At 46.8% G+C, this 23,945-nt stretch overlaps 1 protein-coding gene across 2 annotated transcripts in view; it reads right to left on the bottom strand.

The window, feature by feature from the left end:
- The window catches only part of rbms3 (RNA binding motif, single stranded interacting protein), a 165,884-nt gene that overhangs the window by 29,518 nt on the left and 112,421 nt on the right, over positions 1 to 23,945 (bottom strand). For both annotated transcript variants that reach the window (XM_018765910.2, XM_029248556.1), the window contains exons 5-6: positions 19,998 to 20,155; positions 18,042 to 18,121 (exon numbers count right to left, since the gene is read on the bottom strand). In XM_018765910.2, coding sequence (XP_018621426.1) covers positions 18,042 to 18,121; positions 19,998 to 20,155 — 238 coding nt within the window. The remainder of the gene's footprint in view (positions 1 to 18,041; positions 18,122 to 19,997; positions 20,156 to 23,945) is intronic.

Genomic DNA, 23,945 nt, shown 5'->3' on the forward strand with positions numbered 1-23,945 from the left:
GAGAAAAGCATCAGATAAATGAACAAGTGATAATATTCAAGAGAATATAATTTCAAGGCGGAAAAAGAGGAAAACAAATGTTTCCCATTGCTTATATACTATAGCCACCCTTAGAAAGAGACAGGGGACATTGAATGTATCGGCGCTGATTTTTGGTCACTGGAGCAACTGAGATGAATGAACAAGGCCACTGCATGTACGCAGATGAACCCAAAAGCTCTTTCTAGCTCTTTCTGACCTACATGTGAGAAAAGAGTACTCTGCTACTAGACCCTAAACAGGCAACAGGTGGCATGGTGGTGAGGGAAGCTAACATTTAACTTGAAGGTTGCTGGCTCAGGACTTTAGAAGTTACCTGCTGTTAAACCAGTGTCTTAAACTAAATCACTCTGGAAAAAAATGTTCTAAAAATACAGCTAGATAATCGGGAAAAAAACATGAAAGTGTCAGTAAGCATCTATAATGTCACCCCCGCTGGTCCATCAATGCCACCTGCAGCTCATCAGGAGAACAGTAGATAAAAAGGAGCCCCGGAAGCTCTTCCATGTGGAACCTCTTCCTGGAGTAACTGCCTTTCTCTGTTTCTGCTTCATGCTCTACGCCTCCTGTGTTTGTTCTTCTGGTTCTTTGATCCTTCGCCTGACTTTCCCAACTAACTATGATTCTGATTGCCCCTTTGGATGATGTTCATTCCTCGCCTGACCCTTACCTGTCCCCCGATTACTCTTTTATCTCATTCCTTTGGCGTGATTAAAACCCTTAGAGCACTGCACTTGAGTCTGTCGCTCTTTCCTATCCGGCGTCATGCCCGAAGGTTCTACCTCACCTACAGACTCAGCAGAGCTTGCCTAGCTGCGCCACGAATGCATGTCACAGGGCGCCATACTGGGAGACCATCATCAGACGATAGGGCGACTGGAGAAAGCACCAGCAGGAGACACCCCTCCAGTGCTCTCAAGCACCCCACTGCTGGGACCCCCCATCACCACACTGGAAAGGTATGATGGGTTACCGGAGCATTGCCAAGGCTTCCTAATGGAATGTGAGCTGGTTTTCTCCTGCTCCCTACACCGGTATCCCACAGAGGAGGCCAAGATCGCATATCTGGTGGCACTGCTCACCGTCCCAGCACGGTGGTCATGGGTTGGGGCAGGTGCCAGCAGACCACTTACGCCGCCTTCCGTAAGAAGTTCGAGGAGGTGTTCGGTCATTTGCTCGCAGCCCGTGCCGCCAGCGACGGTCTCCTATGCATAAGACAGGGTAAGCGAACCGTGGCCGAGTATGCTCTGGAATTCTGGACGCTTGCAGAACAGAGTGGGTGGGAAACAGCGCCCCTCCTGAGCTGCTTCTGGAATTGAGTGGACAATCAATCACTTTGTGGAGACAGCAGTGGCCCAGGAAAACCTCGCCCAGGTTTGGGCTCCCGCTCCAGTCCTCACGTCCCAGAAAGGGGACCTGGAACTGTGGACACTTGAACAAGGGAGGTTGGACCTGGAAGAGCAATGGTGACGCTTCCAGGACCATAGTTGTCTCCACTCTGGCAGTTCAGGCCACTTCCGAGCTAACTGCCCGGAGCAGACTTCACGCCACTCCCACACAGGACCACAGGTGAGCCCTGGGGCCTGGCCTGGACGACTCACAGTGCCCATACACATAGCATGAGCTAGGAACCAACTGGACACCGGAGCTATGGTCGACTCGGGGGGAGCGGGCTATTTCATGGACAGTGGGTTCGCACAAGCAAACAACATCCCAGGCCAGCCCTGTGATCGCACGCTCTGGATTAGCGCCCTGGATGGCAAACCCCTGGGCTTGGGAATGGTTGACAGGTGCAAAGAGTCCTTCCAGGTAACCATTGGGGTATGTCACCGTGAGGACATGGCGTTTTTCTTGATCTGGTCTCCAGACACTCCCGTTATCTATAGTTTTCCCTGGCTGGTCCAGCACGGCCCTGTGTTTCGATGGAGTATGGGAGAACTGGTGTCCTGAGGCAACTGGTGTTCATGCTCCTGTCTGCAGCTTCCTTGTCGTGCTATGTCAGTAGAGGGAGTGGTTGGCCTTCCCCCTGGTGGAGGTCCCCCAGGAGTACTGGGACCTCCGGGAAGTTCTCAGCAAGACCTGGGCCGCTGAGAACAGGCTATGGGATTATGCAATCGATCTCCTGCCTGGAACCACACCGCCCTGTGGCCACATGTATTCCTTGTCCCTCTCCGAGCAGAAAGTGATGCAGGAGTGTCTTGAGTTCTGGAGTCATCAGGCCCTCCACGTCTCCCACTTCCGCTGGGTTCTTCATCAGGAAGAAAGACGGGGGCCTGCGCCCATGTTGACTATCAGGGGTTGAATGCCGTCGACATCAAATCCCCACATCCATTACCCCTCATCACTGCGGTGCTGGAACGGATCCATAGGGTCACAAAGTTAGCTCTCTGGAGTGCTTATAATCTCACCCAAATCCTCCAGGGTTTTAGCACCTCTCTGGGTCACTACGAATATTTAATGATTCTGTTTGATCTCTGTAATGCTCCCTCAGTTTTCCAGGCCTTCGTCAACCGTGTCCTAGGCGACTTCATTAACCAATACGTGTTGGTGTACCTGGATGAAATCCTGATCTATTCCCGGACCCGGGAGGAATACAACAACCACGTGAGGGTGGTGCTGCAGCGGCTCCTCCAACATTGCCTCTTCATCAAAGGTTAGAAGTACCTATTTCACCAGAGCCAGGTGTCAATCCTAGGTTACATACTGAGTCCTGCTGGGGTGGCGATGGATACCTAGAAGGTAAGCGCCGTGACCGCGTGGCCCCAGCTAATCATGCTAAAAGTGCTTCAGTGTTTTCTTGGGTTTGCAAATTTCTACTGCTGCATCATCCATGGCTTCAGCACTATTGCTGCCCCACTCACTGTGCTCACCGCCTATGCATATTTCTCCCGCAAGCTGTCGGCTGCAGAGTGTAATTATGACACCGGGAATCGAGAGCTCCTGGTGATCAAGCTGGCGCCAGAGGAAGAGTGGCACTGGCTTAAGGGAGCAGCCCACCCATCCCTGGTGTTGATGGACCACTGGAACCTCGAGTACTTGAAAAAGGCGTGTTGCTTGAACACCTGCTAAGCGCGAAACGTTTTGTTTTTCACAAAGTTCCTGTTCACGGTGTCGCATCAACCGGGATCCAAGAACACCAAGGTGGACGCTCTCTCCAGGATATACGACCCCAAATCTGCACCGAGACACCTGGAACATATCCTTCCCCCTAGCTACGTGGTCGCCCCGGTGCAGTGGCAGTTATTCCGAGATCTTCAGGTGGCCCAAGCCGCCGAACCTTCTCCTCCTAACAAACCTGCAGGGAAGGAGTATGTGCCCCCTTGACTGAGGTCAGAGCTGCTGCAGTGGGCACACGACGCTCCCCCTTCGGGCTATTCTGGGGTAATATGAACTCTCTCTCTCTCTAGTACAGGGGTGTTTCTGGTGGCCTTCTATGGCGGACGATGTGAAGGACTATACGGAAGCCTGCCCTGTCTACACTCAGGCCAGGACCCCGACCCTGAAGCCCGCCGGGCTCCTACAACTGCTGCCTGCTCCGTCCCGTCCGTGGTCCCATGTGGCGATTGACTCCTTGATGGACCTCCCCTCCTCAGACAGTAAGACTGTGATTCTTACTGTAGTAGACTGGTTCTCAAAGGCCTGCTGGTTAATTCCTCTCCCTAAGTTGCCAACCACCTTGGCGATGGCCTGAGGTGTTCTTCCACCAGGTGTTTCAGCTATTCGGCCTGCCTGACGACATCTTCTCAGACAGGGGACCCCAGTTCATGCCATGACCGTGGAAGGCAATTGGGGAGCAACTGGGGGTCCAGGTAAGTTTTACCTCTGGATGCCACCCTCGGGCAAACGGCCAAGAAGAAAGGCTGCGACAAGACCTCGCCTGCTACCTGCGTATCTACTGTGCACAGAACCAGCATTGATGGGCCTGGTTCCTGCTCTGGGTGGAGTATGTCCACAATACTCTAACCCACACTGCCACAGGGCTGTCCCCCTTTCAGTGCATGTTGGTGTATCAGCCTCTTGTGTTCCCGTGGCATATCCCTCCAAGCCAGGTACCGGCGGTGGACGACCGGCACTGGGACAGTGCGGGACCATCTCCGGGCTAGTGCGGATTGGTATAAGAGGCAGGCCGATGGCCATCACTGGACCCTTTCCTTCCTGCCAGGACAACGCGTCTGGACCTCCGGCTGCAGCTGCCTTTGAAGAAGCTGAGCCCCCGGTTCATCAGCCCAAATAGGTCCTATGCCAGGTCACACTGGTAGTGTACCGTCTGCAACTGCCTCCTGATATGCGGGTGCATCCCACGTTCAATGTATCCCTCCTTAAGCCTTGTAGCATCTCCCTCCTCCAGCCAGCATCCTCAGCTGCTCCGCCCCCTCCTTTTCAGATCGATGGGGATACGGTGTACTCCGTCTGGTCCTTGCTGGACTCCTGACAGTGATGTGGGGGGCTGCAGTACCGAGTTGACTGGGAGGGGTATGGCCCGGAGGAATGGTCCTGGGTGAACACCTGAGACATTCTGGATCCTGACCCTCGGGGCTGGCCCCCTACCCGGCACAGGGCACCTGGAGCCACCCGTACGGGGGGTACTGTCACGCCCGCTGGTCCATCAGTGCCACCTGCAGCTCGTCAGAGGAACACTGGATAAAAAGCCACCCCGGAAGCTCTTCCATGTGGAACCTCTTCCTGGAGTAACTGCTTTTCTCTGTTCCTGCTTCATGCTTTACACCTCCTGTGCTTGTTCCTCTTGTTCTTTGATCCTTCGCCTGACTTTCCCAACTACGATTCTGATTGCCCCTTTGAATGATGTTCGCTCCTCACCTCATCCTTGCCTGTCCCCCGACTACTCTTCTGCCTTATTCGTTTGGCTTGATTAAAACTATTAGAGCACTGCACTTGAGTCCATCTCGCTCTTTCCCATCGGGCGTCATGACATATACAATAATGAAAACATGTCATCACTGTTTTTATGTCAGTTTTACAACATTTTTATTATGGTTTACAGACACTTCTATTCAAAGGGACTGCAGAAGCTTACTGTGTTACAGTTTAGATATTTGTGGTATTTGAGCAGCCTTCTCAAATACACCTTCTGGGCCTCTCTTGGAACACGTCAGGTCTGTGGGAAGCTGCTGCTCTTCGGGGAAGTGGTGCTGATGACACCCCCCCCCCCCCCCCCATGGTGTACAGTACCTCTATGGAATAACTGGCACTGTGGCACAACAAAACAAAGGGAAAATTATCTGTCCAATGAAGTACTGATCCATGGTCTTGCTGGTCCTGGTCACTGGAGATCTGCTGGCTTTCACCACCAGCGGTCATGGTGTCAGCCTGCTGTCAGGGCCAGATTGCTAATTTCAGTCTGAGTGCCGAATGATCCATCAGCTCGACTGGCTAATTAAATCACCCCCCCCCCACTTCAGCTAATGAGCGGTTAGTGTTCTAGGGTAAAATAGCTGCCATGTATCATCTGGATGAGTGTTACCCTGTTTTGGTGGGTGGGCAGAGTCACCCGCTCACTTTAAGCTGTTATTATATTATCAAATATCAGTGCAGCACCGATTACAACTATTTTTTTTGCCATGATATTGTGGTGATTATTAGTATTATAGTGAGAGAATGCTGCAGGAAGGTCTCTCGTGTGCTTTCAACCAGACGTCTGGTATGCACGACAGAGCACATTACAGGAAGGGCGGGTCCATGCAGACGTATTAGAACCCCAGCAGAGGACAGCCATTCAGTGTTGATGTAAACACAGTCTTCTTGTAACTGGCGGAGCACAGTGGTCTTTCCCAGACCCCAGGAGAAAACAGATGACAAACAGCAGTGCAGGAGCTGCCTTCCACCTTGTAGTGCAGATAATGTAATGCTTACAGATGCTACCATGCACTTTCAGGACTTTAAGCATACATCTCACATCCTGCTGTGGTATACTTGGGCATGGCACTTAACTTGAACCGATAAGGTAAAATTTATCCTACTGTGTAAATGGGTAAATCATTTGACGCATGATCTTATGCCATCTTGCCATAAGGTACATGTCCCTGGCAAAGGAGAATGTTTTGGAACACCAGACCTTCTTGGTAAGGTACACTGGTACCACTGTAGAACTGAGTGGCCAAATGTGGGTGTCACACGGCTCACTGCTGGGCTCAGGCTGTTAGCAAGATACAAAGAGGAGCTGTTTGAGACTGCTCAGACTGGGTAGGTGACCCATGAATAGATATGGTTTTACAACAGTCATCAGTACATACAGAGTCCAGGACTGGGGTATCTGCTCATGAAGAGGACCTCAGTGAAACCCATTCAGTAAAAACATCAGGTTTCAAGCAATTCAGTCTGTGTTAGAAGGACTGATTTTAAACCCATTCCAGTTGTTTGAGCAGCACAGGAAGAAGACATGTCTGAAACCCATTTAGGCTGTAAGCAGCACACAAACAGGACCTTCCTGAAACCCCTTGCAGCATGTGAGTGGCACATAAACAGGGTGTTTCTGAAAGCTCATGTGATGAGTGAGGCTCTCAGGATGAAGCGTGGCGATGCCCAGCGGAGAGCTAGGCTGCAATTGTACAAAGCCAGTCATGGAAAGAACAAAACGGAGTGTAGCATGTCGCTTAATTGGCTCATTTTCCCATCACTGTGTGGATACGAATGCTGCAACCGTATGAAAATAACAGAACAGACGGATGAGGGGGGTGTCCTGCCAATCCTACTGGGCCACCCCAAATCCCGCACTGCACATTTTCAGGGACACTTATACACACAGATAGCTCTCAGCACGTTTCTTTCCAGAGTGTGCATTAACTGCCTGAACCCAGTGATGCACCAATTCCAATGCTGGTGAGAAAGATGTTTGTAAACCACAACGAGGTGCTCTGCAGCTGATTCTCCCACCATGTATGTCTGCGGCCAGTGTTGCTGCAGGTCTGTCTTCTCTGTGCACAGCCATCATCCCCTTCTGGCATCTTCCTCCTTCCATACTCTTTTCTTCTCTGTAGACTGTGGGGATCCAAACTAGTTGTTCACATGATGGGTTAAGATCGAACAAGGTGGACTGGTTCTAGTGCAATGTACCAATATTCCAATGTACTGAATTATAGGGATATTTGATTGCAGTCACTGCAGCTGAAGGTGGCATAAACAGTTATTAAATGTAAGGACAGCATTATCTTTTCCACTTGGTGTTGGATAACTTTGTTCTTTAAATAAATTAAAGAATTAAGACATATTCTTTGCTCTTTCAGGTTCACTTTATGTAATATTACTTTTAGGTTAAAGAACTGAAAACATTCAGTGTTGAAAACTGGCACCATCAGAGAAATTCACTTTGCTTAACAAATGCTTTTCTCCAAAGCAACTTCCAATGAACTCTGTAGTGTTGTCAGCCCACACACCTTATTCACTAAGGTGACTTACACTGCTAGATACGCTACTTACAATGGGTCACTCATCCATACATCAGTGGAACACACACAGACTCTCTCTGTCACTCACACACTATGGGGGAACCTGAACAGCATGTATTTGGAGTGTGGGAGGAAACCAGAGCAGCCAGAGGAAACCCACACAGACATAGGGAGAACATGAAAATGCCACACAGGCCGAGCAGGGATCAAACTCATGTCCTCTTGCACCACGCAGATGTTGTGAGACAGCAGTCTCACTGTGCCACTGGGGGCAAATACTTCATCAAGGCACTGTACAGGTCAGACCCTTCTTTGCTGAGACACCTGCCAGAATGACTGTGCTCTGTACACACCGCGGGCCACTCAGCTTTCCAGAACAAGACAGATTAAAGGATGTTTCTATGTTTCTTCATGTTGGCTCTCTCGTTCAGTCTCCTAAGCTGAACCAAGTGGTTCATACTGGTGGCGTGAACCAGTAAATGGTGACTATGTGTAACCAGTATCTGTACCTTAGATAAAGTACTAGACCCAAACCCAATCTGAATTGCAGGCTACCTGATGACCAACCCAGTTCCAACCCTCCCACTTGTAACAACCTAGCAGGCTGCAACTAACAGCATCTTTTAGTGAAAGCAGCAAAAGTCATGAGGCTTAGGGATGGATGGGAGCATCATTGATTAATGGCCAATACAACCAAGGCTGCCGATTAACGATCGATAAAGCTACTCTATCCAGTTTATCAACCACGGGGCCATCGGATATGACAAGTAAAAATGAGGAAGCTGATTAATGATCAGTAAAGACTGAGAAGCTGATTTACCATCAATACAAGCAGATCAGCTGATCTGGGGTCATGAGAAAGACCACAATCCTCTCTCTTGTTTACAGAACAGACAGGTGCAGATGCACCAGCCACCCTCTGGGTGCTGCCCTAGTACCCATAATTCCTCAGAGGTCTTATACCTTCCCAGACAAGCTTATCTCCTCTGGAGAAGTTTTTTCCACTGCGCTTTCCAGATGTTGTTTTCCGGATTTTATCCTTATTCACATAGGTTACACTAGCATGTGTATACATAAAAATAATGATATTTACCAAAGCAAGAACTGAGGAAGTGTATCAGCAAAAAGCCCTTCCTGGGGTGGAATTTAGCAACGATTTGGTCGTAAATTCTTTAGTCATAGAATGTGTATGGAGATGTGTCGAGAGTGTGTCAATGGGGATGATGCCTTCCCAGCAGCAGAACAATTTGCAGGAGTATCTGCAGCATCAAATTTTTGGCACAGAAGCCCAGACTTTTTTTGAGTACCCGGAAGGATCGATCGCTAAAGGCTTTGCTACCTGGATTCGCTGACCTTGGTGTAAGCCGACCGGAGGTATTGACAGCCTGTGCCAGTTCTGGAAGTGATGCGCAGGCGGTTGAACGCGTGGTGGGAACTGTCACAGTGAAATGCATCCTGGGAGGTGGGGGCTGGGAGCTGGTGGGCTCTTCCACCACCACAAACTGCTGGATCAGCGCGTCTGTGCGGTCAGCTGCTCCCGAAAAGCACAGCTCCGCAATGCGGATGTAATGAAAGCGCCGGTCCCAACATCCCCTTATCAAATTCCCACCTATTATTCTAATCATAATCAGAGTGCTCATGAATATGTAAATTAATTCAGAAGCACAGCAGGGGGCATGTGATCGCTGCTTCCTGTTTGTGACAGAGCCTCCGGCTCCAGTGAAGGGGAAGGCCAGTGGATTCTCTCTCACATATATGAACGTGACCTTTAGCCTGACTTTAAACCTGCATGGCTGGGGCAGCATGTTCTACGGCTCAACACACCCAATAGGGCTCAGCATCTTGCTGAGAATTAAGCAGTCCCTCAAAAAGTCTCCTTGGGAAATTGGAACAGGTGAAGTTAAAGTGCTACAACCCATATTATGCCTGGGCAAATTGTTCTGAGACCAGATATATTGCGGTTTTCGATGATGCTGGTAGAAGGTAGTGTATTGGTTCAGACCAAAGTGGTTCAGACCCTAGGATGGGCTCTGCTGTAGTACCTTTGAATGAAGTTATTAACTGCAACTAACCCGGTACTTCTACAAAAGGGTCAAGTGCTGTAACCTGGCTTGGATTAAAAACATTGGCTAAGCACCAAAATTGAAATGCTTGAAAAATTATTTGCTCCCTTTCCAGTTTTCTCAAATTTCTGTAGCTTTTTGACATTTTATTTGTCCAGATCTTTTTCCAGTTCTAGTAGTATATGAATGGACCCTGAGAGATAAAAAGTGACACCAATGTAGTTTTGCCTTCATTTCCTTGTTGTAGATGGTAATGAAATACGTGTGAAAAGTCATTGCCCCCTAACCCTAACTAACCTAAGTCGGGGGGTAATAAGAGTTGGGTTTCGGATGGTCCAGTATGATTTTCAACTATTTAATCAATGACCAGGGGGTGCAGTGGCGCAGTGGGTTGGACCGCAGTCCTGCTCTCCGGTGGGTCTGGGGTTCAAGTCCTGCTTGGGGTGCCTTGCGGCGGACTGGCGTCCCGTCCTGGGTGTGTCCCCTTCCCCCTCCGGCCTTACGCCCTGTGTTGCCGGGTAGGCTCCGGTTCCCCGTGACCCTGTAAGGGACAAGCGGTTCTGAAAATGTGTGTGTGTGTGTGTGTGTAATCAATGACCAGAAAAGGTCAGAGGTAGCTGTAGTAGCAGGTGGCATATCTACCCCTGGCCTTAATATGGGTTAGAGCTACTGCCTTAGAATTCCAAGGTTACAGGATAAAATCCCCCATCTTGCTGTGGTATCCTTGTTTACGGTTCTAAATTTCTATTGTCTGTGTATGTTGTATCTTATGTATATTGCCTCCAGACTCTGGCCTGTGCACTAAACTGTCTTGCACTATGTGGCACAGAGGTCCAAAGAGAAACAAAATTTTGTTCCCTGTATGTGTAACTGTCCTATAGGTGGAATGACAATAAAGTTGACTTTTTTACTTTACATTCACATTTATTTGCTTTGCTCCAAAGCAACTTCTAATGAACTATTTGCCCACACACCTTATTCCCCAAGGTGACTTACACTGCTAGATACACTACTTACAATAGGTCACTCATCTATACATCAGTGGAACACACTCTCTCGGTCACTCACACACTATGGGTGAACCTGAACAGCATGTCTTTGGAGTGTGGGAGGAAACCAGAGCACGCAGAGGAAACCCAAGCAGACATGGGGTGCAAACTCCACACAGACTGAGCAGGGATCAAACCCACTCCTCTCGCATCACCCAGGTGCTGTGAGACAGCAAAATTCAAAGTCACTTTGAATTGATACTGTAAAAATTACCCAGCTCTTAGGTAAATCAGTGTAAATAGCTTAACACTGCAAGTCGCTTTGGAGATAAATGAGTAAATGTAAGTCATAGCACGATACAGTTATTAGTAGCAGCACAGCTCCTCAAACTACTGACAAAAATGCCAGGTGTAATTCTACGACTGATCTATTACCAGTAATAATAACAAAACCACTGAGCTGAAATAATCAACTTAAAAATGAGCTGGAAAGAAAAGGGTGGGAGAGACAGAAATAAACTGTAACTTAATCCATCATTGTCAGGCATATTTTTTAAAGCAGAGGAATTTAAAATATGCTCTCTATGTGTAAGGCAGATCCCAGATGGACCCTGTGTGCCCTGCAATCGCTGCCCAGCTGCTTGGATACACGCCCCCTTCCTGGCAGCAATAGGGCAGCCCTCCCCCTGCATAGCCTCACCATGGGAGATGAGATCACACACATGGTAGGGGGGTAACAATACTAACAGGCCTATGACTGCCATGGCTTCCCCTCCTCCTCCTCCTCCACAGCTACACTGGTAGATCACCGCTGGCTATGCATGGGTGTGTGTGTGTGTGTGTGTGTGTGTGTGTAACTGAGCAGCATCTGTGTTTCTGCGGTAATTTGTACACGTGTTGGAGTGAGAGTGCAAATGCACGTGTTCTTACAAGAGACCTATATTTGGGTCTGTGTGTATGAATGCACGTGTGTACAAGAGTCACGGCAATATCCGTGCTATTTGGGTTGGCGTGTTTGTGTTCACACATGTACATTATTCATTTCGCTGATGTTCGTCTCCAAAGCAACTTACAACGCTGAGCTACTTACACTGATTTACCCATTTATACAGCTGAGTATTTTTTTTTTACTCAGCATCTTTAGCTGAGGTAACCTTCTCAAGGGTCTTACCTTACCTTATTCCTTGGGATCCAAACACGGTAGCTCTAACCACTATCAGCTGTCTCTCATTTGGTACAATGAGTGTGTGCATGTATGTATGAAATTTGCGCACGTGTGATACCCCATGCAGATGTCTGCGCAGTGACATGGATCGAAAAGTCAAGCTAAGAAACAGCACCTAACTGGAGTCCACCAGAAAGACTGCCCTCTGTTTATTCCTTATAGTGTACTTGTTTCTGTGGGACCTGTGTATTTATGTTTCTATGTATGTATGTATCTATGTATGTATGTATGTATGTATGTGACAGTAGGCCCATCTACAGTACCTGTCTACATGTCCATCTACATACATGCTTTACAGGGCAGGCATAGCACTAAGGGCGGATGAGAGGACACAGTCTGTGTGAAGACAAACGTGTGTTCAGCAGTGTCAGGAACACGCAGAAGTGCCCTTGAGTTTGAGAACACTGCAGATTTCTCCAGCAAACCACACGGGTGCTCAATAACCACACACACAGCTTCATTAATCTGGGCTTCTCCAGCTCACATCTGAACAGCAAACACAGCAAAATGCACATTAAAAACGAAGAGTTAAAGGGCAGGGAAATATTCAGAAATTATATTCAATTCCTTCTTGATGCATTGCTGTGCAGAATAACTTGTATATTTATATTGCAGCTGCTGTGAATGAGAACAGATCAAGTCATTTCTTCTTAATCTGTTCTAAAGGAAAGCACCATTTTTGATTATCTTGAATCACAGGCCAGTGGACAGGGTCTGTTATTTTAAATCCATTCAATGCCATATCATTATTTTGATAACAACAGTACAGGTTATGTGAATGATGGGGGTGCACAACTGGCATCTAATGACCGGTATTCCTGTTCTGTTCAGATGATTTTCTGTGTATTTCTCACACACGGAGAAGCCCAGCTATCCTACAGGAATGCAGACACACCAGGACATGTGCTGGAATCCGTGCCACGAACTCTGTCCTCTGGCTGCTTGCTGCAGGAAAAACTCTAAGACCAGGACAAGCCTCACACAAGGGGTTGGAGTAGGGTTTTGGTATCGAATACAGAAAACGCCCCTGCAACTTTTTGATGACTGCCTATCCATGCGATGAAACTAAAACATTTTTCCGTAATAGCCACTAATAATGCAGTAGCGAAGGAACAGCAAACATTACGCACGGATGGAAATATTCAAACAACACAGGTTCAAAGTGTTAGAAAAGCTGGCAGTGGGTCCAGCTGAGAAAAAAAGATAGAACAGAGACCCATTTAACAATGAAAATGGCTTTTAATGCAAAAACCATATAGACAGCGATGCAATAATATCTGTCTGAAGGTTGTGAGTTTTAGCCCTTGTTATTTATTCACATGCATTTCCATGGACAGTTATTTCCATGTTACTGCACCTCCTCTATCTTGTAAGTGGATTTTCAATTCTATGTTGTTTTACAATGGAGGGAAGCTATAGTGTACCCTATGTGAGGCGTATATAAGGAAATGTTCATTTTGACGGGCAAACGAAGGCAGCTGTACATACAGCTGGAGCAGAGAGCAACATGCAAATGAGCTGGACTGGATATGCTGGATATGCTCTGGAGAGAGAGCCTGCTGCTGTTTTACTGGGATGCAAGTAGGATTGTGTTGGAGGCAACCAATCTCAACAGTCCCCCCAGTGGCCCCAACCCTCACCTACCCCTACACACACATGCACACACACCGAATAGCTGCGCCCTAATAGTGGTCCTGGGGCCCTCACCAATCACTGTCAAGCCTTGGCAAGGAAAGGGCCAAATCCAACAGTACATCCCAGCTCGCACCCTCACAGTGACCCAAGCAACCCCTTCTGGGCAGAGCACTGAGACTGGGATCTTTATGACTCGTCTTTAAAGTATGCAACCATTACAAATGAATATGAGCAAACTCTGGCACAGCATCTGAGCGATGGTAGAGGGGTGCTGGCTAAATGAATTAGTGCAATGTGCTGTGCTGCCGTCATCATAGCACGCTACATGGAGGGCTGTGCCGAGTGCTCACACACATTAAAACAAGCCGAGAGAAGAAAGTTGCATGACACACACACTGCACGTATCTTGTATACTTTTATGACTCAATTTACTGCAGCTAAGAGGGAAAAAATGGAGCGATGGTGAAAGAGGGCCATATCGCCATATGATCTTGATTCTCTGCATTAGAAAAACCTCCCAGTGTTAACCATTCTAGTCACCCAAAAGTCCTTAGCCCTGGTTCTAAACTGACTTAAAAAGATGGCCTTATACTGTATGCTCTTAGACAAATCTTTACATTTTAGTGGTGTACAAGTTAGTCGGTTTTTGTACTTACTTGGTTCTAAAACACCAAGACACCTATATACAAGCTCCAGTGTTTTAATTTAATCACATTCTAATTAGGAAAGATACTATCCATGAATAATGTACTGACTGCAATGTAAAGTTTACAATTATTACACATTTAATGAGGATATATGAGGTGTGGTGGTGCAGTGGGTTGGACCACAGTCCTGTTCTCCGGTGGGTCTGCGGTTCGAGTCCCGCTTGGGGTGCCTTGCGATGGACTGGTGTCCCGTCCTGGGTGTGTCCCCTTCCCCCTCCGGCCTTATGCCCTGTGTTGCCGGGTAGGCTCTGGTTCCCTGCAACCCCGTATGGGACAAGTGGTTCTGAAAGTGTTTGTGTGTGTGTGCGCTTTGAAAATCAGTCCACTATAGACAATGTAAGGCTATTTTTCACTTTACTTTTAGTACAGTGCTGCTTGAAAGTTTGTAAACACAATGGGGATGGTGATTATTCTTGTACAGAATATTGAAATAAGCTTATGAAATCTAAATAGTAAATCTAAAATAAACTTGTAAAATAAATACCTGATTTGCACACATGATTCTACTTACCTACCAGTACAACTTGGGGACATGCACTGCTTCTGTTTTTCTACTACACACGATTTCCTCTAAAGCAACATATGGGATTGAGTATTACACACCTATTATTTTACATGAGAATGATTGATTCTCATTAAATAACAATTTTGTGCAAAAACTAAGGGACACAACAAGTTCATATACTTTCAAGCATGCGCTCAATGTTAATGATAATGTCTCATGAACCTGTCTCCCGTAGTTCCATGGGGGATGCTACATATATGCAGCATACTTTTAATAGATACTGTAAGTATGTTGTTGGTGCGATCGAGTTAAACCTGACCTATGGTGACCACTGAAGGGGGTTGCCAGTGCCATCTTCTGTATGTTGGGGGAGGCACATGCAGGGAGAGGCACGGAACCACCATGCACTCTAAGCAGGGCTCCATACCCACCAAACAGTGAGGTACCAGTCAAACTCACCACGCCACCACATCCCCCGGTGTAAGTATGGCTCCATCCTAAACCAGGCCACTCTTGACCCAAGTGCAGTGTGTTTACATGTTGAGCAAATCGCAGAACTTCAATGGCAAGCAGTGATTGCGCTTTACATATTCAATTATTACGTGCTCTTCCAGTTCAGTATGTGTCATCTTCAATAAAGAAAGCTTCAGAATGATCAAGACCGAGCTCAGCAGCAAAACAAACAAAGCGTAACAAATCCAGATTATTGTCTGTTGGTGGGAAAAGATAATAAGGGGAAAGCGTTTGGGGGAATTGATCCTTTTCAGGAACCTATCTGATTAGCCGAGGCTTTAATAGCTTCCTGTGTCCGTGGCCAGGCAGGAGTCGGGAGGCGAACAAAGGGGATTTTGCCGTCGAGAAGAGATCCCATTAAGATGCAATATCTCTGAGTGCATGCAAGAACCTTCAGCAACGGCAGTATGGAAGAGATTATAGCAAAAGAATAATTAACACACGTTGTTTGTTCAAAATATAAGGTCAGAACACTTCACAGTGAGTACTGTACTACAGTGGCAAGATGAAAAATGACAGTAATGGTGTAACTGCCACTTCCCTCATTATGATAAAAGGGTTTAATGGAACTTATCTGATGCAGTGTCAGGCTTGCCCATTCTCACACACTCTTCACCTAAGGGCTGTTGTTTAGTGGAAAACACATTTAGCGCAGATGGACCCCAGCAGGCTGCAAGGGAGCATTCGAAACCCTTGGAGAACCACCTTGAAGTGGAACCCCTTTAATGCAGTGGGACCATGGAAACATGGCCTCCTTGGTTCGTTGTACTGAGGCTTGTCGGTCTAGTTATGTGGCACAACCTGCTCCTCCATGGTTCAGGCTACACAATAACCGCAGTCTAACATTTAGTCCACGTCAAAGCACAGTGAGCTGCGAATTGACACTTTTATGGTACCTGAAAGCTTAGTTGGATCTTTGAGGTTCTCTGGCACCTCCACTGGGTTGTTGGGGAAAACATGACCAACCCCTTGAGCGAATTCACCTCCTGTCCCTTGACAAAGAGCTGTGTGATTTGTCGTCCAGCCTTTGCCCAGGTATGAGACAATCCCATTTTGGGAAGAGAATGATATACAGTATATGTCAGATATACACACATTTGCCTACAGGGTATCAGACCTCAGACTGTCTGTGACTCATGCTCTGCCTGATGCCGTGTTGATGGAACAGTGATGTTCCAACGGGATGGTCACATCAGCACAACTACAACCCTTTTAACAAGCATTTACTTTAAATGGAATACAGTACAGTTTGGGTGACAAGACACTGCAATGACTGGACAGCTGGCAAATTCCATTATTATTTTTTAAATAAATTTTCAAGAATTAAACATGAAAAAAATAAAGTGACAACATTATTTGAAGTGATTTACTTCGGGAAAACTTTTCATAACATAAAAATATATAACATCATAATACACATTTTCAGAACCGCTTGTCCCATACGGGGTCATGGGGAACCGGAGCCTACCCAGCAACAGAGGGCGTAAGGCCAGAATGGGAAGGGACACACCCAGTACGGGACGCCAGTCCGTCGCAAGGCACCCCAAGCAGGACTCGAACCCCAGACCCACGGGGGAGCAGGACTGCGGTCCAACCCACTGCGCCACCGCACCCCCTAATATCATAATAGCAAATTTGATAAGGAATTGTGGTAAATGTTGTACCATCATCCAACATGCCGTCATGATCATTAGCAATTTTTCTCTTGAGCGTATGGTTAATTGGAGAAAATGAAACCCAAACAGTTAAAAAAATCCATGTAATTTAAATGTTTTAAGTGATTTTTCAGCATATACCTCACAACAATGTATAGTCTAAAATTTTCAGGAATTGCAGAATTGGGAGAAATTGTCCTGTTCTTTGCATCAGTCTGCTCCCTCTCTTTAAGACCATGTACACGATACTGTGGAATCATTGGTCAGTTATATGACTTGTCCCCGCTAAAAAAGGTGCACCCTAGATGGGGTACTGGTCCACTGGTGCATAACTAGAATTTAAGCTTCTTACATGTCCACCTGCAGTGAAAGATCTCTAAAGTGTCCTCAGATGTGTTGGTTTTCAAGAGCAAAGTTTGAAACTGTTCTGCCATTAGTATTTTCTATAACGCTATACGGTGGTGAAAGTCGGACTTTAAAAAATGGGAGAAGAACAGCATGGACTCCTTTGAACTGTGGTGTAGGAAGAGACTTTCAAGGACACCATGGAGAGCCAAGAAAACACACAGTTTTATGTTGGGTCGAATAATTCCAGAAGTGTCATTGGAAGCACACATGATTAGACTGCGGTCATCATACTTTGTACATGTCACGAGATGGTTGGATTCTCTTCAAAAGACGGTGATGATGGAAAGTTGGAGGAGGGAGAAGGAAAAAACGAGCACCAACCAGATGGAGGGACTCAATCACAGTGAAAGTAGACACAGCCCTTCTAAGACTAAGGACCCAAGTGAAGGACAGAGCATTCTGGAAAGACTCTGTGGTTTCCAAGAGTCCTCACTGACTGGATGGCACTTAACAACAACAAAAATAAGTACTTATCCATGTAAAGGTGAAAGACAGTGGTAAAACCATGGACTACAACAATATGAGTGTCTAACTGTCCATCTAACCAATAAGTCCACTACTGTCCACTGTCCCTTTCATTATCCACACTTTTTAATTGTTTGTTGCACAGTTTTTGGCACATTGAAGTGGTTTCTCACATAAGAAATTGGAGAAGTTCTGGTGCAGCCAATAGGCACCCTATGGAACAGGCGGATGAACACACACACTGACACGGTTGAAATGTCACACACCCTCCAAGACTCTTCTTAACCTCAAATGATATCAGTACAGTGCCTGAGTAAAAATAAACATGGCTTTAAACACGAAGATCGTTTGTTAATTAAATTGCTCTCCTGGTCTTCACGCAAAAACATTTGAAAAATGCGACGTAAAGAGAAAAGGGAAATAAACAGTCTTACCTGGAATGCCTGGGAGAGTTTTGAGATATTTTCCATTGAAATGCTGTATGACCACCTCGCATTTTTCTGTGGACTCCATTCTGAGAGAAAGCAAAGGCTGTTAGTGGCACTCACCGCATACACATAACATGTGTGCACATGCGTTCATTTCAGTGATTGTTATCTATGTTATATATGTGTCAAATGAACATTTACATGCATTCTGTGTTTACGTATGGCCATGATTTGTAATATTAGTGGTTATGAATGCGGTGTGGTCTAAAAGTGGAGGGACTTGTCATAAAAAAGGAGGCCCTGGGTAAAAGTGATGGAGGTATTGGGAAAATGAAAGTGATCCTTGTGTTCTGTCTCATTCTGGATGGACTTGTAAATATAATAACACGGAACTTGCACAGCACTCCAGTGGCCATATCTTCATCATCCAAGAAATCTCTAAATTTCTAACGCACGAAAACTAGCATAAAAACGGCTTCATCTTTTTAGATACATTCTTTATGCATGTGCCATAACTCCAGCTTAAAATCGGTGTAGACATCAACCCAAAGCACTCCAAAGCGAAGTGTGTAATAAATTGTCAGTGGTAATATTTTTCATTGATTCAGAGTCCTCGGTTGCAACCCATCACTAAGGGTCAGTATGGTGGGGCAGGCCACTCACTGTAAGAATCTCCGCTACGGATTGGGTCTTGGCTCCCCTCGGCACGCCATGCACCTGCACCTGCTCACATGAGGAGGTGAGAGACGAATTCTCTGGCGGGACTTTACATCAACTTGCTCCAAAAAAACACATGGACGGCTTTTCAAAATCTAATCTCCTGCAGACATCACCTGTCACCGTCACATGTTTGGGTTCGATCTAATCTTCTCTACACGCGTCACCTGTCCCAAAGGCCATCAGGCCTCACACGACAGCTGGGCTGCTGAGGGCAGCGGGTGCAGCTTCTGATCCCCATTGCTCCAGGCTGTCACCAGACCACCTGAGTCCACAGTGATGCCCGACACACAGTGTTTGCGGCTCATGGTAGTGTTGGGCTGTAGTCCCACTTGGCCATGTCAGAGGCTCCATCGGTCACCCTTCCCAGGGCCACAACAGTGTCCACACACATCGAGCAGTGAGGGATGACCGTTAATGAAATCAGGATTTCTTTTCCAAAATGATTAGAGCACCAGGCAGTGCTGCAGAGGCCTAATGGAGTCTGATAGCAATAATGGTGAGTGGGAGGGGGGAGCATTGTTTACTCTCTCAAATGACCCTCTGTCCCCAGACATGTCCCTCCCAGCTCAGCATCTTGTGTCTCATCAAGACCAAGCAGACTCACAGCTCACGGAAGGCCACTGTGACCCTTGCACTACTTCGTATGAAAAAGTTGTCCACATTTACCACTACTTGGGGGATGGTGCTTGTCAAAGATGTGTCATAGATGTCATAACTTTGTGGGGGGCTTATCAAAGAGGGCATGCCACGTCATGAAGGCACAGCAGTGAAAGTGGAGTTTGTCAGAGAAGGCATGCCCTACATGTTATCCTGCTATTGGGAGATAGTTCTTCTTGAAGGGAGTATGCAAAAACTCCACACAAGCACTATAAAGGAGGCAGTGTTTCTAAAGAGTCCATATCATATACAAATTGCATCACTCAGACAGAGGGTCTTAACCATCTCTAGCCCACAGACCACTTTATGAACCTGAAGAGCTTCTCAAGCAAGCCTACACTTCACAGGCCTCCTGAAGCCCATCCACCTACCCCAAGAGGCAGGACTTGTCAGTGAGGAGATGCCATATACAGAGCATACCATTATAAGATAACACTTTCAAAGGTTCTCATTAGAATGGGTGTGCATATAAAAACATTGCTTGTCTAAGGGGGGTGATGCATGTATTTGTCATAATGCTGCTGAATAACGACAGGGACTTAAGCCTCAGTCTTAACACAGAGGAAGAATTGCAGAGTGCCATACCTAGCAAAACCGACTCCTCGACTGACCCCGTTGGCATCCCGCAATATCCGTGTGGAGATAACGTGGCCAAAGGGCTTCAGCATGTTTTCCAGCTCCTGCTCGTCCATGGAGACCGGCAGGTTGGAGATGTACAGGTTGGTGGGGTCCTGCTCCTGTTGCTGTGATGGAAAGACATGAGAGGAAAGGGATCAGGAAACAATTCAGTGCAGGGATCACAACCTGTGAGTAGACCATTATTACAGTGGGTATAAACACGACTGGGACCAGAAATCTCATCATAACTCGATTTGTTTATACATTCAAGCATTACAGTCAATAAAATTTCACAGGCATCCCTTCATTTATTCATTTGTTAGTTTCTGTAAAAACCTCAGATGAAGTCATGAAGAATTAAAAATCCAATGTAAGACTTAATTAGTTAGATCTTTTTGCCATTGTTGGGTTGCTGTGGTCCGTAGCATGTCCTGGAAACATGGAGCGTGAGGCAGGGAACACATTGGATGGGACCCTATTTTGTCACAGGACTTACATTTAATTATCTCTTATCATCTTAAAGCAACATTAAAATGAAGCTAACTTTGAAACAACTGAAGATAAAAATACCATGTCTATAACCTGTTTGATGTGTTGAGCTGAGCTTCATACCTGCACGACAGTGCCGTGTTGAATTAATGCGTTCCACATTTTTACTGCGTTCAGGTGCTCTTACTGCCAACTGCAGGCTGTTGATGGAACTGCAAGTGATGTTCGATCCATGTCAAATTTTTTTAAAGAAAATAAAATTTAAATAATGAACTGAAAAAATGTTTGTGTTTTCAAAAAAAGTAATTAAAGTCTAGAAAATCTGACACTGAAGTGAATTATTTAGTGAGAAATTTTACCCAAAGTGACTCACAGGTTTATTCCTGAATACATAATGGGAGAAACTGTGATGAGGTCCTAGTTTGAGTACACAACAGCTGAGCTTCTCCTGGGACTTGAGCTGGTAATGCTGCTGTTACTGGTGATACTCTTAACCACCGTACCACCTGCTGCCTCAGACTTACTCCACTTACATCGCCACAATAACAGGCAATCTACACCGAAGACTTCTTCCAATCAAATTACAGTTTGACTCAATTAAGGCCCTCATATCCATTTGAGGCGAAGAAGCGAAGGCATTAAGGAACTCATTACGGGAAACAAATGCTGGCGTGATGCAGCATCCATATATAACCCCGTGTATGTGTGTGTGTGCATGTGTAACGGTGATGAGAGTTGCATTAAGGTAGCTTCTCATTAGCATGATCCTCTGCAGCTCCAACACAACTAGTGACTTCATCCCTCGACCCATCGAGGCAATTAACTCCACCAACACAGCTTACTGTGGTAAACCGCATCCAGTGGAACTGTGTAGCAGGACTCCACATGTGGAGCTCATGTCATTTGCATGCGTCACTGCTGTATAACGGTATAACCTCTGTGTCCCTCGCAAGTGTCAGGCATGTGCGTGCTGGGTGTGTGTTATGTGTGTATCTTTGTTTTTAAAAGCCCACCACTCAGTGGTGAAGCCCAGACCACAGCTGTAGAAGCTGTAAAGGGAAGCCGCACTTAGTGGCCGGGCACACGCTCGGTGCACACGTCCCCTGTCCCCGGTGCCAGCCACACGCAGCCCCTCAGCGGTATAGCGGCGAAAATGAAACAATAATTGAGTATGGAAGCCCATATGTTCCTCTGCGGCTCGGCGCTGAATGGGAAGGTTAATGGAAAACCCAGAGGCTATCACGGCCGTAATGACGATAATTCCTCCATGTTGCCGCCAGGAGGAGAACGCTGCGTCTCTGCGTCTGACACATGACATGGCGGCGAAAAGCTGGCAGCCCAAGCTAATTACCCAATTATTCCGTGTGTCAGATGCTGTTCTGCTGCGTCTCTGTGCGATGTCAATAAATTTAAGTGGAGACGTAAAGAGAGCGGGATAAAGAGGGCGGCAAGGCGAGAGGCCGCGGAAATGCTTGTGATGGTGACAGAACGAGGGGTAAAACCGCTTGCAGGAACTGACGTGAGGAAGGTGGAAGACTTATGAGGGCTCAGTTTCAGAAACCTGGTCCTCTCCCAATGTCCCCGTGGCACACTGTTGAGGAGAAGGGCTGGGGTTCGAGTGACACTTCTTTGGGATTTACAGAAGCCTGAAGCACATAATCTGTTCCTTAACATTTATCAATACATTTGCTGGACCATGTGTCACCGTAGTTTATGGCTCACATCACAGCGGCTCAGGGTAGGTGCCCCGGCCAGAGGCCCTCGGGTCCCTCCGAGACTCTTCTGTGGGCACCTGACGCACCAAGAGGTGATATTCAGAAGTGCTTTGCTGGAGAACATAAACATCACTCTCATTTGGAGCTGATTTACTCAGTAGGGTACTGCTTGTAGGGACTGCGCCCTCGAGTCCAACCCGACTCATACTGTGGTTTTTCACTGTAAAGAAGCGGTTTACCATTGTCTTCTTCTGCGCAGATCTTTGGATTGCAACGAGGGAGAGAGTGTGCAAACTGCAAACATGCTGATCTGGATTTGTATCTACACCCTGACGTGCAGCTCAGCCATATAATTTGACATGGTGACACCTCCTAAACAACATATATTTTTTTTGCACATGCACGCACACACACACATATTAGCATATATATATGTTCATATATATTATAACACACACACACACACACATTTTCTGAACCGCTTGTCCCATACGGGGTCGCGGGGAACTGGAGCCTACCTGGCAACACAGGGCGTAACGCCAGAGGGGGAAGGAGACACACCCAGGACGGGACGCCAGTCCGTTGCAAGGCACCCCAAGCGGGACTCGAACCCCAGACCCATCGGAGAGCAGGACCAGGTCCAACCCACTGCGCCACCACACCCCCCATATATTATAACATATATGTTAAATGTATGTAATATGTAATATATATTATATATTAAAGGGTACAAGGGAGGGGTGGAACTACCCTGTTTCGACTGTCAGAAGTGAGGGGCTCCAAAATAAAAGCAGGGGTGTCACTGAGTGGGGCCTTTGAGAGCTTGTCGCTCCTTACCAGTGGGATACAGAGATCAATGCAGGCCCCTTTGAAGCCCCGTCAAACACCCCCCCCATTCTTCTGTAGCCCCTGGGGAGCATCACACGACCTTATGGAGCATGCCCAGCAGTCACGCAGGCCTGGTCAGCAACAGGGCGTCCACACCTGCTGCGAGCCTAATGGCCTGCCTATTGTGACACTTTGGCCACCAAAGACTGCAGAGGTTGGAGCATTTCTGAATGACGGGAGCTCTGTTCATAGGAGCAAACAAACGTGAACAGCACAGAGCAGCACAAGTAAGACAGCTATTCCTTCTGGCTGCTTGGTGCTCCTACTTACAAGGGTACAAAATCAAGTGTCTGTAGGTTCTCAGTTTTGGCTCCAGAGTGGTGAAATGAGCTCCCCCAGTCCCTCAGACCTGCTGAATCTCTCTCAACATCAATTCCACATGCAGCTGCTCATTTAAAGTGTGGTAGTGAAATGGTGCTATTGGACAGCCTGAGCTCTGACAATCACATGCTGTTCCTACGACTTATTATCTGTTGTTGATGCACTTTTATTTTTTCTGAGTTGTACCTTGACTTGGGTACAACTCAACATCTCCCAAATAAATGAACATGACTGTAAAAGCGGATTTTTAGCTGTGTCATGACATTGTCTCTGTGCTGCTCCACATTCGATTCTGTGAGAGCATTCTAACACAAATAAACTCGAGGTAAAACTCCGTCACTGTGGATTAGTAAGTGAGTCATTACACAACAAACTCTTAATGAGCTGATGAAACAGAATTTAAACATTGAGGAAGGGGTAAAGAGAAAGATTTGCTTCGTTTTAAGCATTTGCTTTTCTCTGCTGGGGGGGTGTGGTGGCGCAGCGGGTTTGACCAGGTCCT

Source organism: Scleropages formosus, chromosome 23 (genome assembly GCF_900964775.1).
Source record: "Scleropages formosus chromosome 23, fSclFor1.1, whole genome shotgun sequence".
NCBI classification, from domain to species: domain Eukaryota; kingdom Metazoa; phylum Chordata; class Actinopteri; order Osteoglossiformes; family Osteoglossidae; genus Scleropages; species Scleropages formosus.